Source organism: Lycium ferocissimum, chromosome 6 (assembly GCF_029784015.1).
Source record: "Lycium ferocissimum isolate CSIRO_LF1 chromosome 6, AGI_CSIRO_Lferr_CH_V1, whole genome shotgun sequence".
In the NCBI taxonomy this organism is placed as follows: domain Eukaryota; kingdom Viridiplantae; phylum Streptophyta; class Magnoliopsida; order Solanales; family Solanaceae; genus Lycium; species Lycium ferocissimum.
In genome coordinates, this window is record NC_081347.1 from 38,057,881 (window position 1) to 38,074,590 (window position 16,710).

Below are 16,710 nucleotides of genomic sequence, written 5' to 3' on the forward strand. Positions count from 1 at the left end.
AAGCAGGATAGGCCGGAAGAGCCTCAGCAGGTGATACACATGATCATGGGAGGAACTGACGTTCCCATTGGGCCGGTTATGAAGCGCACGAAAATTTCCATAACGAGGGAAAAGCGTATCCGGAATGATGAACCCGATGGCCCCATCACGTTTGATGACAAGGACATGGAAGGCATCGTCCAGCCGCATAATGACGCACTGGTAATAGCTGTCCTTGTCAATAAGTTTAGAATTAAACGTGTGCTGATTGATCCAGGTAGCTCGGCTAATATCATCCGATGGAGAGTCATTGAACAGCTGGGACTATTAGATCAGGTCGTGCCGGCAATACGGGTCCTCAATGGATTCAACATAGCATGCGAAACGACGAAGGGTGAGATCACTTTACCGATCAGTATGGCAGGAACTACGCAGCAGACAAAATTTTATGTGATAGAGGGAGACATGGGATACAATGCATTGCTGGGCAGACCATGGATTCACCTCGTAAGAGCAGTTCCATCGACTATGCATTAGGTATTGAAATTCCCGACTCCAGAAGGTATCAAAACCTTCCGTGGTGAACAGCAGGCCGCAAAAGAAATGTTCGCGGTTGAAGAATCAATTAAGACTATAAAGGCGCCAGATCGGAGCGAAGGGAAGAATGCCAAATAGCAATCACAGATCCCAATCTCGGAATCTTCGGAAGATCGGAATGGAGACACACTTAACGAAGAGTTTAAATTAGGAGTACCGAGAACCTTTGTGGTGCCCGATGATTCGGACGCTACTAAGTCCACCGTTGAAGAACTCGAGCAAGTCACATTGTTCGTCCATCTACCAAAAAAGAAGGTATACCTGGGCACGGGGTTAACCCCCGAGCTCGGGGGGGGAAAGAATTTATTGAGTTTCTTAAAATTAACTCAGATTGCTTTTCTTGGTCCCATTTAGACATGACAGGTATTCCACCGGACGTGACGACACACAAGTTGAGCTTGGGTCCGAGTTTTCCCTCGGTCAAACAAAAGTGAAGGCCACAACCCGAGGTAAAACATGCATTCGTCAAGGACAAGGTAACCAAGATCCTTAATATAGGATCCATTCGAGAGGTAAAATACTCACATTGGTTAGCTAACGTTGTAGTAGTGCCTAAAAAGGGGAATAAGTTTAGAATGTGCGTAGATTATAAAGATTTAAACAAAGCACACTTGCGAAGGATTCATTTCCTTTACCGACATTGATCGCATGATCGACGCTACCGCGGTCACGACACGGCGAGTTTACTCGATGCCTATTCCGGGTACAACCAAATACAAATGGACCTGGAGGATCGAGAAAAAACCTCCTTTATAACTAGGTTTGACACATATTGTTATAATGTAATGTCTTTCGGCTTAAAAAAATACCGGTGCCACCTATCAGCGTTTAGTCAACCGAATGTTTGAACACCAAATAGGGAGATCCATGGAAGTTTATATAGATGACATGGTTGTTAAGTCCCTGCGAGTAGAGGACCATTTGAAATTTTTGCAGGAAACTTTCAGCATATTAAGAAAGTACAACATGAAACTGAACCTTGAAAAATGTGCCTTCGGAGTCGGATCGGGCAAGTTTCTCGGATTCGTGGTATCAAATCGGGGAATCGAAATCAACCCGGATAAGATAAAGGCAATCGAAGATATCACCGTGATAAACGACATTAAAAGATTAACGGGACGGATAGGCGCACGGCGGGATTCATCTCCAGATCCTCGGACAAGAGTCACCGTTTCTTCTCATTACTCAAGAAAAAGATTGACTTTGCATGGACCCCCGAATGTCAGACGGCCTTGGCAGAACTCAAAAGATACTTATCAAGCCCGCCCTCTACTCCCGCGGACTAAAGCGAACGAGCGGTTGTATCTATACTTGGCGGTGTAGAGATAGCGGTGAGCGGTGTCTTGGTTCGAGAGGAGAAAGGTACGCAATACCCGATTTACTATGTAAGTAGAACCCTCAATGACATGAAACCAGGTACCCATATCTGGAAAAACTCGATTTGGCTTTATTAAGTGTATCTAGAAAATTAAAACCTTACTTTCAGTGTCATCCCATATGCGTCGTAACATCATACCCCCTAAGGAAAGTCATGCATAAACCCGAACTCTCAGGCCGACTAGCAAAGTGGGCTGTGGAGATTAGTGGGTATGATATTGAATACAAACCCCGAACTGCAATCAAATCCCAAATACTGGCAGATTTCGTGGCTGATTTTGCACCGGCCATGATCCCCGAGGTCGACAAGGAGATGCTTCTTGCCTCGGGAACTAGCACGGGAGTTTGGACCCTTTACATGGATGGTGCGTCTAATGTAAAAGGGTCCGGGTTAGGGATCATTCTCAAACCTCCCTCAGGTGACATAATAAGACAATCTATTAGATCTGCTGATTTAACTAACAACGAAGACGAGTATGAGGCTATGATTGTAGGTTTAGAACTGGCTAAAAGCTTGGGAGCCGAGATCATAGAGGCCAAGTTCGATTCTCTCTTGGTGGTCAACCAAACGAACGGAACCTTCGAAATCAAAGATGATAGAATGCGGAGATATCAAGAAAAATTGCAGGTTGTCCTTCGCCAGTCAAATCATGCTCGAGGAGCTCGTCAATAAGACGATGCCCACCCAACGCCTGATCATCATCGCTAGAATGGTCCAATAATTGACCAACAACCTCAGCGTCCAAAGCACGGGCCGAGATATCTTCCGACAAGGTCTCTTGAATAACGACCCTCGATCTTTTCCTAGCCTGGGAAGGAGCTCGAGATGATTCGGAGGATTTTCTTTTCCTCTTTTCAACTAGGTCTCCCTGATTGGGAGCTTCGATATCCTACTCGTCAGCTGAGGCCTCGGTAGTTTCCTGGCCCCGAATTCTGGTAGCCTTTGACGAACCTGTGAAGCAAAAAGAAGAATAGTCATTACCTAACTAACATGGCGTATTGCACAAAGTAGAAAGGACGACGCTCCAAAGGAAAGACTTACCGTGGGTCCCGGCCTCCCAACGGGACCGGGACAAACGCCTCCAGGTACGTTCGGCATAAGTGAGTTGGGAACAGATTTTCCCAATCCACTGGTCGAGGTTAGGAACCGCACCAAGGGTTCGGATAAGCGTTGTATACACACGAACAAATAAAAGGTTCAGTATAGGTACAGACATGTCACACCCTTAATCCGATAGGGTGTGATGGGCACCCAACCCTTACCTAGGGCCGAGCGAACCAGCTGACTCTCGTAGTACTCGTAATCGTACTGGGCTTTTAGCCATAACACAAATACGTAATGAAAATTTTCGGAAAAATCAAACATGCTTTTCACTTTTTTTTTTCAAATCAAATAAAACTTGTAACATATGAAACTTATAATACAACACATAATAATACATCGGCTTACATAGCCGCTTACATAATCGACATCTTATACCCACGACACTGTCTGCAAAGTCTCTAACACAGAACATAGAACCATAACATATTACTTTGACTCGGCTACACTCCGGAGAAGGTGGAGCTCGCCAATTCCGCTGGAACATCTTCTGCTAATATCATCGCTCCTCACACAGGTGTACACGCGGCATGAAACGCAGACCCCGAAGAAAGGGGGTCAGTATGGAATATGTACTGAGTAAGTAAAGCATGGAATACAGAGAACGAGATCATAACCGAAATGAAGAGTACAGAAAATGTGCATAATAGTCAGAATACCGAAGTACATGTACCTGTAATACAAATAGTGCATAAGGGGTACAGAAGACAGATATACTAATCAGAATGCTCAAAGTACTTAGCTTTCTCTTGAGAAATATTTCTGTCTCATATGTGTACAAAATAGAACATATCTTAGTAGCTGACATTAACCGATGTGGGATTCGCCTAAAGCAATGTGGGATTCGCCTAAACCAGTGCGGAATGTGCCTCGCCACTGGGTTTGCCCCACCATTGGGTTTGCCCCACCACCGACTCCGAAACCAACAGATCATATTCCAGAATATATATATATATACATAACTTATAACGTGTCCCGGCCCTCCAGTGAGGGACTCGGTAAACAGAATCCTTACATTGTCATATCATCACATTAAACAGAATCATCAGATTATCAGATTATCACATTAAGCAGAATCGTCGTATTATCGTATCATCAGATTATCATGTCATCAGAACGGACTTATTATATTATCAAATCATCACATTATCAAGTCAACATGTCATCAGATCATCATATCATACCCTATGCGGTCCATAATGGACCCGGCGGACGGAACGTGGTCGCCCCTCCTGCCTTGGGCGCCACAACTCATCATACTTCAGAAGTTTTCAGATCTCCGTATCTCCGTCACACATCATAATATAATCACATCATATTTCAGAACTCATCATACTTCGTATCATAACATATATCAGACGTTCATCATACTTCGGAAGCTCATCATACTTCGGATTGTGCGCACGATAGTAACCGGCCCGGGACTCGGCGAAGGAAGTAGCAATAATATGCACGAGCAGAATCGTGGGATCTATATGCATTCACAACATTTGTACAGACTTAACAAAATAATCAAACAAATTATCATTTACAAGCCAGTAGCATTAGGCATATCAAATCTCTTCCGGATATTATTCGGAAACATATCAACTAAAACTTTACTAATCATAGTTACATACCAAAATCATATACATACGGATTCTCGTTTCATACATATACACATGTTCCATAGAACGATCAAACCGGACTATCATTTAAAAATCAAGCCAATAGTCATAGTTAAATCCAATTTCTTTCGGAGGTCGCTCGGGACTTGTCAAATAAAACTTTAGCCATCATGGCTACGTATCGGAATCATATACATACGATTTCTCATTTCAGACTTAACAGATAAGTGAGTAATCATATTCGGAAGTCAGATTATTAACCATATTAAGTTATATTAACAAGTTGTTAGAACTATACAATGGAACGTCTTGCGGGCCCACGAACAAGTACCAAACCGGTCCGAGCCCGCCTATGATTGTCGGGGATGATATACATTAGGGAACCTCCTACGAGCGTTTCGGAGCGATCCGAGCCCATATGTGAAAGTTACGGACGTTCGTAGTTTCAAACTCTTTTATGAACAAATCTTTCCATGCATATTCATTTTTAATCATACAAAGGCATAAGGACCACAATTTGACTACATTACGAATACGGATATTAAGAAGCAAACAAGTATTATGGACATGCTCGGATCGTAGGAATAGAGTTACCTCGGGGATTACCTCATAGCCTACATTAACTAAGGCATGCCATAGAAAGAAAGGTGAGCTTTACATACCTTGGCCACCCTTTGAACTAATCCAAACTTACGTCTCGGCTTCTCACGATCTACAATAATATCATCGGACACCCAACATTAGCCATAAGCATTAAAGAACCCAATTCCAAGCCGTCACTTTATCTACAGAAATTTCAAAGATCTCCCTATAAATCCAACGTAAATCCAAACCAACAATCATAATAACAATATCGAGGTAATTCAAGATGTCCAAACCAACATCCAATCTTACCCGAAACCTTCCAACTCAACTAGAACCATAACAACACACTTCTCTCTTTCAAATTCATAAACTATATCAACAATTCCATATGTTAGCAACATCATTCCCATTAATACAAGAAACTATATTGAAATCACATTATGTTCTAAATCACCCACAACAATTACGACTTCCATCCGAGTGATCAAACCTCCATTTTCATCACATAATCCACAACAACCAACAACCAAAATACTACATTAAATTAGTTCAACATGCATATACCAATTCAGCCCATATTCGGCCCCAACCTCAACTCCAATACTTTATGAGTTTCATTCATCTCTACACGTTACAACAACACACAAACATGCTAAGTACCATTAATTCTTCACTCCTACACAACAACACACACACACACGGCCACAATGCACACACACGGCCAAGCCTCAACATGCAACCTTTCATGAATTTCATTCATTTCTACACCTTACAACATGCATAAACTCCTATAAAACATGTAAAGAAGATTGTCTTCTTTACCCTCACCTTTTTCCATTCAACTTCTCCCTCGGCTAGGCTTGATGAATTGCAACAACGAATGGTTTTCTCCCTCCAACAACCACTCCATGTCGTAGAGAACCTTCCAATTGGTATGAGAGCTTGAAGAAAACAATCTTCATGATCCACCTTATGGGGCTGGTTCGGCCAGCCCCTCCTAGCCGTTCCTTTTTTTTTTTCTTGAATCTTCTAGGACTTAAAATAATGAGGTGTGGTCTTCTTGGTCATCACACACACATATATATGATAATAATGGGGCACATGGCCATGCACATGACCGGCCACCCCTTTTTTTTTCTCCAATTTTTCTAATTTTTCTAGAATTTTCTTTAAATGGAAAGGATGACTAATTCCTTAACTTGGTCATCTTTTGCCCACATATTTATATATCTTGCACCATAAGATGAACACATGTTTTATTACATGGCTTGCAACAAGTGGCCAAGGCATAAGTGGGGCCACGGCCACAATGGCTTCTCCAAGAAGTCATGAATTAATAGAAATTTCCAAATTCCAAGTTTGCCCTTAATATTCCATGCCAATAAAAAGGATGCATACGCAACTTATACATTCTAAAAAAATATTATAACCTTGTCCTTAACTTCCCGCCATTAACTCGGAATATTCAAACATACAAAATGCGAGGTATAACATCCTTCCCCCCTTTAGAACATTCGTCCTCGAATGTTCAACTAGTCCTACGGGCTCTCATAAGCATCTCGGGGGAGCTCCCTTTTCATAGCTACTGCCATCCTTCATACTATCTCTTAATCTGTCCAATACCATCCTCTTGTCATACTCTTTTTCTTCATTCAAGTCCACTTTCTGGCGTCGTGTCATTCAAGGTCTGTGCAAGATTTCTCACACTACCTTAAACATTATCTTGACTTTTACCCACTTATTGTCGGTCTTTTCCGATCTTACTAACTTACTTCAGTAAGGGTCTCATTTGTAGCCCCGGTGTCCACATCAAACATACTACCATGTCAACTGTTTCTAGCTCATCCTTACATTTCTCTCACCTGCTTCCCCCCTTTAGGGGTGTACTTATACCATTATCCGTTTATACCTCGCCTCATGTCCTTATTTCCAATCTCAATTAGACAACACTTTTATTCCGACGGTAAGCGTCCCAAAGTCCTCTTGAAATGCCATCTTTATCTCAACTTATTTCGGGTATTTTCCTTGGTATTCCCTTATCATTTCTCCCACTTATGCCTGTCCCTTATTTTTCACGCGAGGGATCTTATGCTACCTTTGTGTCACTCAGAACACACTTCTTTTACATAGTCCTTCTCTCGTTTTCAAAACGTACTCTATTCACTCACATTCATCCGTATCATCCCAATCACTTTCTAACATTCGTTCTACTTCGTTCCTTGCCTTTCTATAACTCAGCCTTTCACCGTCCCATCACTTATGGTACTCGGACCCTCCGTTACGCACGTCATAACCTGTTATTACACTATTGTCTCGTTTCTCTCTTATTCCTTCTTTCCGTCAACTCCTCTCCTTTACAGACCTGATCCGCCCCGTCCTATGCGATTCCTTAAGGTTTCTGTCCGCTTCGTAAATTCTTATTCTCCTTAAATTAGTCTAACTTCTCATTTGCCCCTTACGTCTGAATTTATGAGACTTTTCAAAAAAACTTCCCAGGGGGTCACCCATCCTGGAATTGCTCTCACGTCAGCACGCTTAACTTTGGAACTTTGATGGAATACGACGCCTTAACGCTTCCCTGACTGCGTCTACCTCACCGCACGACCTTCTATACATAATATTGAGTAAGTCAGAATCTTAACATATTCCCAAAACGCCCTCACGACACATCCCGGTAGCTGTCTTATTAATACATTCCTATTCGTCACAATTCTTTTTCCTCCGTACCCTTATCTCAATCATGTCACTCTATCCAAACCTACTAGTCCTTTCAAGGTCAACTCTTAACGTCACAAGTCATCTCTTAACATCACCAATCCGTCCCAAATTCCTTATTACCATATCCTCATCGGCCTCCTATTTACTATTATCACCAACTCCTTGATTAGCTTATTCTTAGAGGGCAGCCATACTTATAGTTCAGCCAAATCTCATCATTACTACTGACACGACCCCCTTTTTTTTTTCAAACATATTCCAAACTTACATCTCATTTTCGTATTATTTCTGGAAAAATTTCGGCAGAGTTTCCTCTGTATTTCTTGCTATCCCAAAACCTGTACGCAGGAAATACCAACAGTGCCTCACAGGGCCATCATCATATATACATATCATATCGTATTGTATCGTATCATAGCCACACAGGGCTCTCAATATTCATAAAAGTCCGAAAATATTAGATTTACCTCATATGCTCAACACGGCTACACGTGTCACACTTCCTTGCTTACCTTCCTTTTCGCTTTTTTTTCAACTTTGCATTTCAATCGTATGCCAATACCTTACTTGACATATATCTTTCATATCTTGGCTTACCTGCATGCTTTATAGCTTCCAATATCGTCGGTCACCTTCTTCTGTCAATGCCATTCCTTTACTGCAATCACAGGTTAGCGTAAAGAAATCTCATTTCCTATGACTTGGCTCTATGGCACGATCTAAGATGTCAAAGAAGAGCAACCACCCTAGATGCCCCGTAGCCTCCTGTTTATAAGTGTGGCCGGCTTCACACCATAAACAGGACTCTACCGGACACGACTTTGCAGACAACCCCTAGGACGAACTGCTCTGATACCAATTTGTTACACCCTTAATCCGATAGGGTGTGATGGGCACCCGACCCTTACCTAGGGCCGAGCGAACCCGCTGACTCTCGTAGTACTCGTAATCGTACTGGGCTTTTAGCCATAACACAAATACGTAATGAAAATTTTCGGAAAAATCAAACATGCTTTTCACCTTTTTTTTTTCAAATCAAATAAAACTTGTAACGTATGAAACTTATAATACAACACATAATAATACATCGGCTTACATAGCCGCTTACATAATCGACATCTTATACCCACGACACTGTCTGCAAAGTCTCTAACACAGAACATAGACCCATAACATATTACTTTGACTCGGCTACACTCCGGAGAAGGTGGAGCTCGCCAATTCCGCTGGAACATCTTCTGCTAATATCATCAGCTCACCTGGGTGTACCTGCGCGGCATGAAACGCAGCCCCCGAAGAAAGGGGGTCAGTACGGAATATGTACTGAGTAAGTAAAGCATGGAATACAGAGAACGAGATCATAACCGAAATGAGGAGTACAGAAAATGTACATAATAGTCAGAATACCGAAGTACATGTACCTGTAATACAAATAGTGCATAAGGGTACGGAAGGACAGATATACTAATCAGAATGCTCAAAGTACTTAGCTTTCTCTTGAGAAATATTTCTGTCTCATATGTGTACAAAATAGAACATATCTTAGTAGCTGACATTAACCGATGTGGGATTCGCCTAAACCAATGTGGGATTCGCCTAAAGCAATGTGGGATTCGCCTAAACCAGTGTGGAATGTGCCTCGCCACTGGGTTTGCCCCACCATTGGGTTTGCCCCACCATTGGGTTTGCCCCACCACCGGCTCCGAAACCAACAGATCATATTCCAGAATATATATATATATATATATATATACATAACTTATAACGTGTCCCGGCCCTCCAGTGAGGGACTCGGTAAACAGAAGCCTTACATTGTCAAATCATCACATTAAACAGAATCATCAGATTATCAGATTATCACATTAAGCAGAATCGTCGTATTATCGTATCATCAGATTATCATGTCATCAGAACGGACTTATTATATTATCAGATCATCATATTATCAAGTCAACATGTCATCAGATCATCATATCATACCCTATGCGGTCCATAATGGACCCGGCGGACGGAACGTGGTCGCCCTCCCGCCTTGGGCGCCACAACTCATCATACTTCAGAAGTTTTCAGATCTCCGTATCTCCGTCACACATCATAAATCAGAATCACATCATATTTCAGAACTCATCATACTTCGTATCATATCATATTAGGCGCTCATCATACTTCGGAAGCTCATCATACTTCGGATTGTGCGCACGATAGTAACCGGCCCGGGACTCGGCGAAGGAAGTAGCAATAATATGCACGAGCAGAATCGTGGGATCTATATGCATTCACAACATTTGTACAGACTTAACAAAATAATCAAACAAATTATCATTTACAAGCCGTAGCATTAGGCATATCAAATCTCTTCCGGATATTATTCGGAAACATATCAACTAAAACTTTACTAATCATAGTTACATACCAAAATCATATACATACGGATTCTCGTTTCATACATATACATAGGTTCCATAGAACGATCAAACCGGACTATCATTTAAAAATCAAGCCAATAGTCATAGTTAAATCCAATTTCTTTCGGAGGTAGCTCGGGACTTGTCAAATAAAACTTTAGCCATCATGGCTACGTATCGGAATCATATACATACGATTTCTCATTTCGTACTTAACGTATAAGTGAGTAATCATATTCGGAAGTCAGATTATTAACCATATTAAGTTATATTAACAAGTTGTTAGAACTATACAATGGAACGTCTTGCGGGCCCACGGACAAGTACCAAACCGGTCCGAGCCCGCCTATGATTGTCGGGGATGTTATACATTAGGGAACCTCCTACGAGCGTTTCGGAGCGATCCGAGCCCATATGTGAAAGTTACGGACGTTCGTAGTTTCAAACTCTTTTATGAACAAATCTTTCCATGCATATTCATTTTTAATCATACAAAGGCATAAGGACCACAATTTAACTACATTACGAATACGGATATTAAGAAGCAAACAAGTATTATGGACATGCTCGGACCGTAGGAATAGAGTTACCTCGGAGATTACCTCATAGGCTACATTAACTAAGACATGCCATAGAAAGAAAGGTGAGCTTTACATACCTTGGCCGCCCTTTGAACTAATCCAAACTTACGTCTCGGCTTCTCACGATCTACAATAATATCATCGGACACCCAACATTAGCCATAAGCATTAAAGAACCCAATTCCAAGCCGTCACTTTATCTACGTAAATTTCGCAAAGATCTCCCCTGTAAATCCAACAACCCCGAGAATTTAACTCGGCCAAATCACAACAACCAAACCAACAATCATAATAACAAAATCGATAGGTAATTCAAGATGTCCAAACCAACATCCAATCTTACCCGAAACCTTCCAACTCAACTAGAACCATAACAACACACTTCTCTCTTTCAAATTCATAAACTATATCAACAATTCCATATGTTAGCAACATCATTCCCATTAATACAAGAAACTATATTGAAATCACATTATGTTCTAAATCAGCCCACAACAATTACGACTTCCATCTGAGTGATCAAACCTCCATTTTCATCACATAATCCACAACAAACAACAACCAAAATACTACATTAAATTAGTTCAACATGCCTATACCAATTCAGCCCATATTCGGCCCCAACCTCAACTCCAATACTTTATGAGTTTCATTCATCTCTACACGTTACAACAACACACAAACATGCTAAGTACCATTAATTCTTCACTCCTACACAACAACACACACACGGCCACAATGCAATACACACGGCCAAGCCTCAACATGCAACCTTTCATGAATTTCATTCATTTCTACACCTTACAACATGCATAAACTCCTATAAAACATGTAAAGAAGATTGAACCTAACCTTTTTCCATTCAACTTCTCTCTCGGCTAGGCTTGATGAATTGTAACAACGAATGGTTTTCTCCCTCCAACAACCACTCCATGTCGTAGAGAACCTTCCAATTGGTATGAGAGCTTGAAGAAAACAACCTTCATGATCCACCTTATGGGGCTGGTTCGCCAACCCCTCCTAGCCGTTCCTTTTTTTTTTTTTTTCTTGAATTTTCTAGGACTTAAATTAATGAGGTGTGGTCTTCTTGGTCATCACACACACATATATATGATAATAATGGGGCACATGGCCATGCTCATGACCGGCCACCCCTTTTTTTTTCCTCCAATTTTCCCAATTTTTCTTGAATTTTCTTTAAATGGAAAGGATGACTAATTCCTTGACTTGGTCGTCTTTTGCCCACATATTTATATATCTGTTATATTCCGTAATTTTGAACATTCGAATAAATTGAAATAAGTGCGACTTGTATGAGGTAGAACAATATTTTGATTTTAGCCAATAAATATGTTGTTCATGAAAATGTTGATGCGGAAGTGTTGAGGGAGGCTAAGGGTAAAAATTGGAATTTAGGGAATTAGCTTCGTAAATTGCGAAATATGAACCAAAGCAAATTGGGCTCAAAAAAAAAAATGAAAGCAAGGGCCCAAATTTTGGGAAGTGGCCGGCCAAGCCATGACCCAACCCATGGGAATTATTTATTTTTCCATGTGATAAATTGTATAAGAAGGGATTATGATCCTAGAAGATTCAAGAAATAAGAGAAGGAGGAAAACAAAAGAAGAAGAGCAAAAACATTAAGGGCCATTCGGCCATGCTCCTCAAAATTTGACCCTTTGAAATCTTGTCCCAAAATTATTTTCTTGTGGTATTCCTACTAATTCAAGGGTCCTCTACAACGTGGTGTAATTGTTTCGGAAGATAGGACGCTTGTTTCGTTGATTTAGCATATTTGACAAGTGAAGAAGCTAAGGAGAAAAAGGTAAGATTTCATTCCTTTTGTCTTGGAAGATATATATATATATATGTGTTGTAGAATGTGGAAAGGAATATAGAGTATGAAAATTTTGTGTTATAGACATGTATGTGCATGGCCGAAAATGGTATGCATGGATAGGGATGATTAAAAATCTTATTTGTATGATTAATTGTGTTGTTGAAGCCTTGTGATGGAAATGGAAGGAAATGGTTCAAGTTGGCATGGAAAAATTGTTGGAAATGATTATAGGGAATCATGTGATTTTAATGTAGTTTTTATGTAATTATGGAAATGGAGTTCTAAATGTGAATTGTTATGTTAGTGGGTGAATTTGGAAGGATGCTAATCCATATTAGCATGAAAGATTGGTTGGTAAGTTGTTATAGGAAGTTTTGTGATTTTATGGTGGATTTATGAAATGATGAAAAATGAAAGTGTTAAGGTGCGAATTACGATTATTGATAATGAAATTGGAAGATGAAAATGTGTTATGAATATTTATGCCAAAAATTAGAAGTTTCGGATGAATTATGATTTTGGTGGAATCTTTGTATAATTTGTAAATATTTTATAGAATGATATGAAATGCTTCCGAATTGTATTGGAATTGATTCTTGATGTTGTAGCTTGGTTGTTGGGTTGGTTGTTGTTGAATTTGGCCGAGTTGAAATCTCGGGGTTGGTGTATTTACAGGGGAAATGCTGCCGAAATTTCGGTAGAATTTAATGTTCGTTTGGAATTGAATTCCAAAAGGCTTATGGCTAATGTTAATATATTTGGCGTTATGTAGATCTTGGCGTATCCGAGAGTTGAGGCTTGAATTAGCTTGCGAGCGGACAAGGTATGTAAGGCGTTACTTTTTCTTCTTTGGCATGTCGTAGAACTATTAGGCTATGACTCGAACCTCGGGGTAATTCCGCTCCTAGAATCCGAGCCTAGATGCGTATTTTATTCGTGTCTAAAGGCTTATTCTTTGATATAACCAAACTAAGGTTCTTATATTTCCAAAAGATGGAATTTCAAAAGTCTTATAAGGAACTTTGCTATTAAAAGGTTCCGAACTTCAAACGCCCGTAACTTTTGCATATGAGCCCGGATCGCCCCGAAACATAATAGGTAACTTCATAAGACATAACATTCCCCTAACTCTCGTAGTCGGGCTCGGATGGGGTCGACACCCTTCCGTGGGGCCCGCAGCCTTTTATGATTCTCCCTAATGACCTTTAAGAAAGATTTAGTATTATTTTCACCTTGATCTTCAAGCATGGATTCCCTACTTATTTAGTAAGTTTAGAATTATGATTTGTATGCATTCTAAATAAGGATTGTTACGCATATGATTTCGTTATGTAATTATGATTTTCAAAGTTTGTTTGATATGTTCCCAAATGGCATTCAAAAGGAAATTTGATTGGGCTGTGACCCTAATCTGTAAATAATGGTTCGTTCTGATTAATTTACTAGACTTTGGTGAATGTTTATGCTGCATATGATTTATGAAATTTGTACATTGTATATGATTCCTACGATTCTGCTCGTGCATATTATTGTTACCTCCTTCGCCGAGTCCCGGGCCGGTTATATTCGTGCGCACAATTTGAAGTATGATGAGATTCCGAAGTATGATGAGCGTCTGAAATATGATCTGATTCTGATATATGACGTGATATGAAGTATGATGAATTCTGATTTGGTTCTGACATATGATATGATTCTGAGTTGTGATATGATACGGAGGATGTGATCGGAGATATACAAAACTTCCGAAGTATGATGAGTTGTGGCGCCCAAGGCAGGAGGGGCGACCACGTTCCGTCCGCCGGGTCCCATTATGGACCACATATGACATATGTTTTGATATATATGATTTATGTTCATAAAGTAAGCATGCCAACCCTCTGATTATTATACTTGTTCGTTGTGCTTCGTATATGATTTCCGATAAGTGATATGCGTACGATGTACTCTGATTACGATAAGCGATGATACAACACTCTGATTATGATACGATTTGGCTTATTGACATATGTGTATGCATGACAAACAGTTCAAGAAATGAATTATGTTTTCCGGTTTCTATATTTATTTCTATAACCCTCATTCCGGTTTTGATTCTGCTTAATGTATTCCCTGCTTTACATACTCAGTACACATTCCGTACTGACCCCCTTTCTTCGGGCCGCGTTTCATCGCGCGGTACGGGTACTCGATCAGGTGAGCCGTCGCCTTAGGACTCGTTAGCCTACCTTGGAGTGCTCCTTTGTCCGGAGCCCATATTTGGTATAGACCCTTCTGTTATATATATATTTGTGCATATTTATTCCGGGTACGGCGGGGCCCTGTCCCGTCATATAATTCTGCTATGACTCTTACAGGCCTGTAGACATGTATGTGGGTTGTGGGTAGCACTGTTCGGTTATGTTTGTGTTCTGTACATTCCCAGATTGTATGTATGGTCTGTTTATATATATAGTTATGTATATGTATCACCGTGGTTGTTTTATATAAATATAAGTTCCTAATAAGTCACCATGATGGGTTATGAGTGGTAAAGGGTACGAGTGTCCAGCTCGGGCACTAGTCACGACCTACGGGGCTGGGTCGTGACAATATCTTGCACCATAAGATGAACACATGTTTTATTACATGGCTTGCAACAAGTGGCCAAGGCATAAGTGGGGCCCACGGCCACAATGGCTTCTCCAAGAAGTCATGAATTAATAGAAATTTTCAAATTCCAAGTTTGCCCTTGATATTCCATGCCAATAAAAAGGATGCATACGCAACTTATACATTCTAAAAAAATATTATAACCTTGTCCCTAACTTCCCGCCATTAACTCGGAATATTCAAACGTACAAAATGCGAGGTATAACAAGGCACGCGACCGAATCGCATCAACATGAAGTTACTTACGGTTTGGGTTCCATTTCTTGGGAAACGACAATTTGTCGGCGGAATCGATCCATTTGTCACGATTCGACAAACCGCCCCCGACCTCGGTCTCTATCTTCGTCCAGACCGGAGAAGGGCGCTTTTCCGGCTCGTTTTGAGAGTTTTATCATTCCCCCTCTGAAGACATGGGGGCTATATAGCCAAAGTAGGTGGTGCACCGTGAACGGAATGTTCATATTTATAGCAAAATAACGGAGGAGCACAACGATCCTCCAAAATAACGGGTGAATTTGGCCGAGGGTAATCTCGTATCGCTTGCAGAAATCGACCACCACAGGGTCGAGTGTGCTGAATGTGAAAGGGTAAGTATAAACACTTAAGTATCCTTCCACGTAGGTCGATATGGCTTCATCCTGGTCGGAAATAACGACCTCCTTACCTTTCCACCCACAATCTTCCTTGACTTGCTCGAGTTTATTCGGGGCTATCGTGCACAAATAGGCTGATATTTCGACACCTCGATCCCCCTGTTGAGAAGGTTTCTCGACTTTGAAGTCCCGAATGGTCGAACAGTCTTGAGGAACGAAGTCAGTCAGTAGTGGCTCTGGTTTAGGAGCCGAAGACGTCTCACCAGCCTTAGTCTTTGAGGATTGGCTCGTCATTTTGAAATTATGAAGATAAGAAGGTTTTGAATGAAGGTTTGAAGATTGAACAGGAAATTAAGAAGAAGATATGAAGATATGAAGGTATGAAGGTTTGAAGATATGAAGATCAACGTATCCAGAGCACACGAAGGTAAAATTCCCTTTGGTAAAAGTCGAAAAGTGAAAAAAGAAGGGGAAAACTTGCTTTTATAGAGTGGGACCGAGACGCTTTACCTTCCGCAACTGTCTTTAGAGCCAATAGGGCTTCGACACGTGTCGATGTCAGACGGATATGATGGATGTGACCTTGATCCTATCTAATCATGGGAAGCGTATGCGAGAGGAACCGGGGCATCCACTCAACCAACAGATCGTGCTTAAACGGGTCGACCTTCCGA

The 16,710-nt window shown here is 40.9% G+C and overlaps 1 protein-coding gene across 1 annotated transcript; it reads left to right on the forward strand.

Annotated features, from left to right (window-relative positions):
* The first annotated feature begins 45 nt into the window (after positions 1-45).
* Positions 46-516, forward strand: LOC132061295 (uncharacterized). The gene has a single exon (XM_059454137.1). It carries the CDS (start codon positions 46-48, stop codon positions 514-516), a length of 471 nt encoding a protein of 156 aa, XP_059310120.1.
* The last annotated feature ends 16,194 nt before the right edge of the window (positions 517-16,710 follow it).

Bases quoted from the DNA above. Each gene is read 5' to 3' on its own strand.
- LOC132061295 (XM_059454137.1), top strand. From the start codon at position 46: ATGGGAGGAACTGACGTTCCCATTGGGCCGGTTATGAAGCGCACGAAA.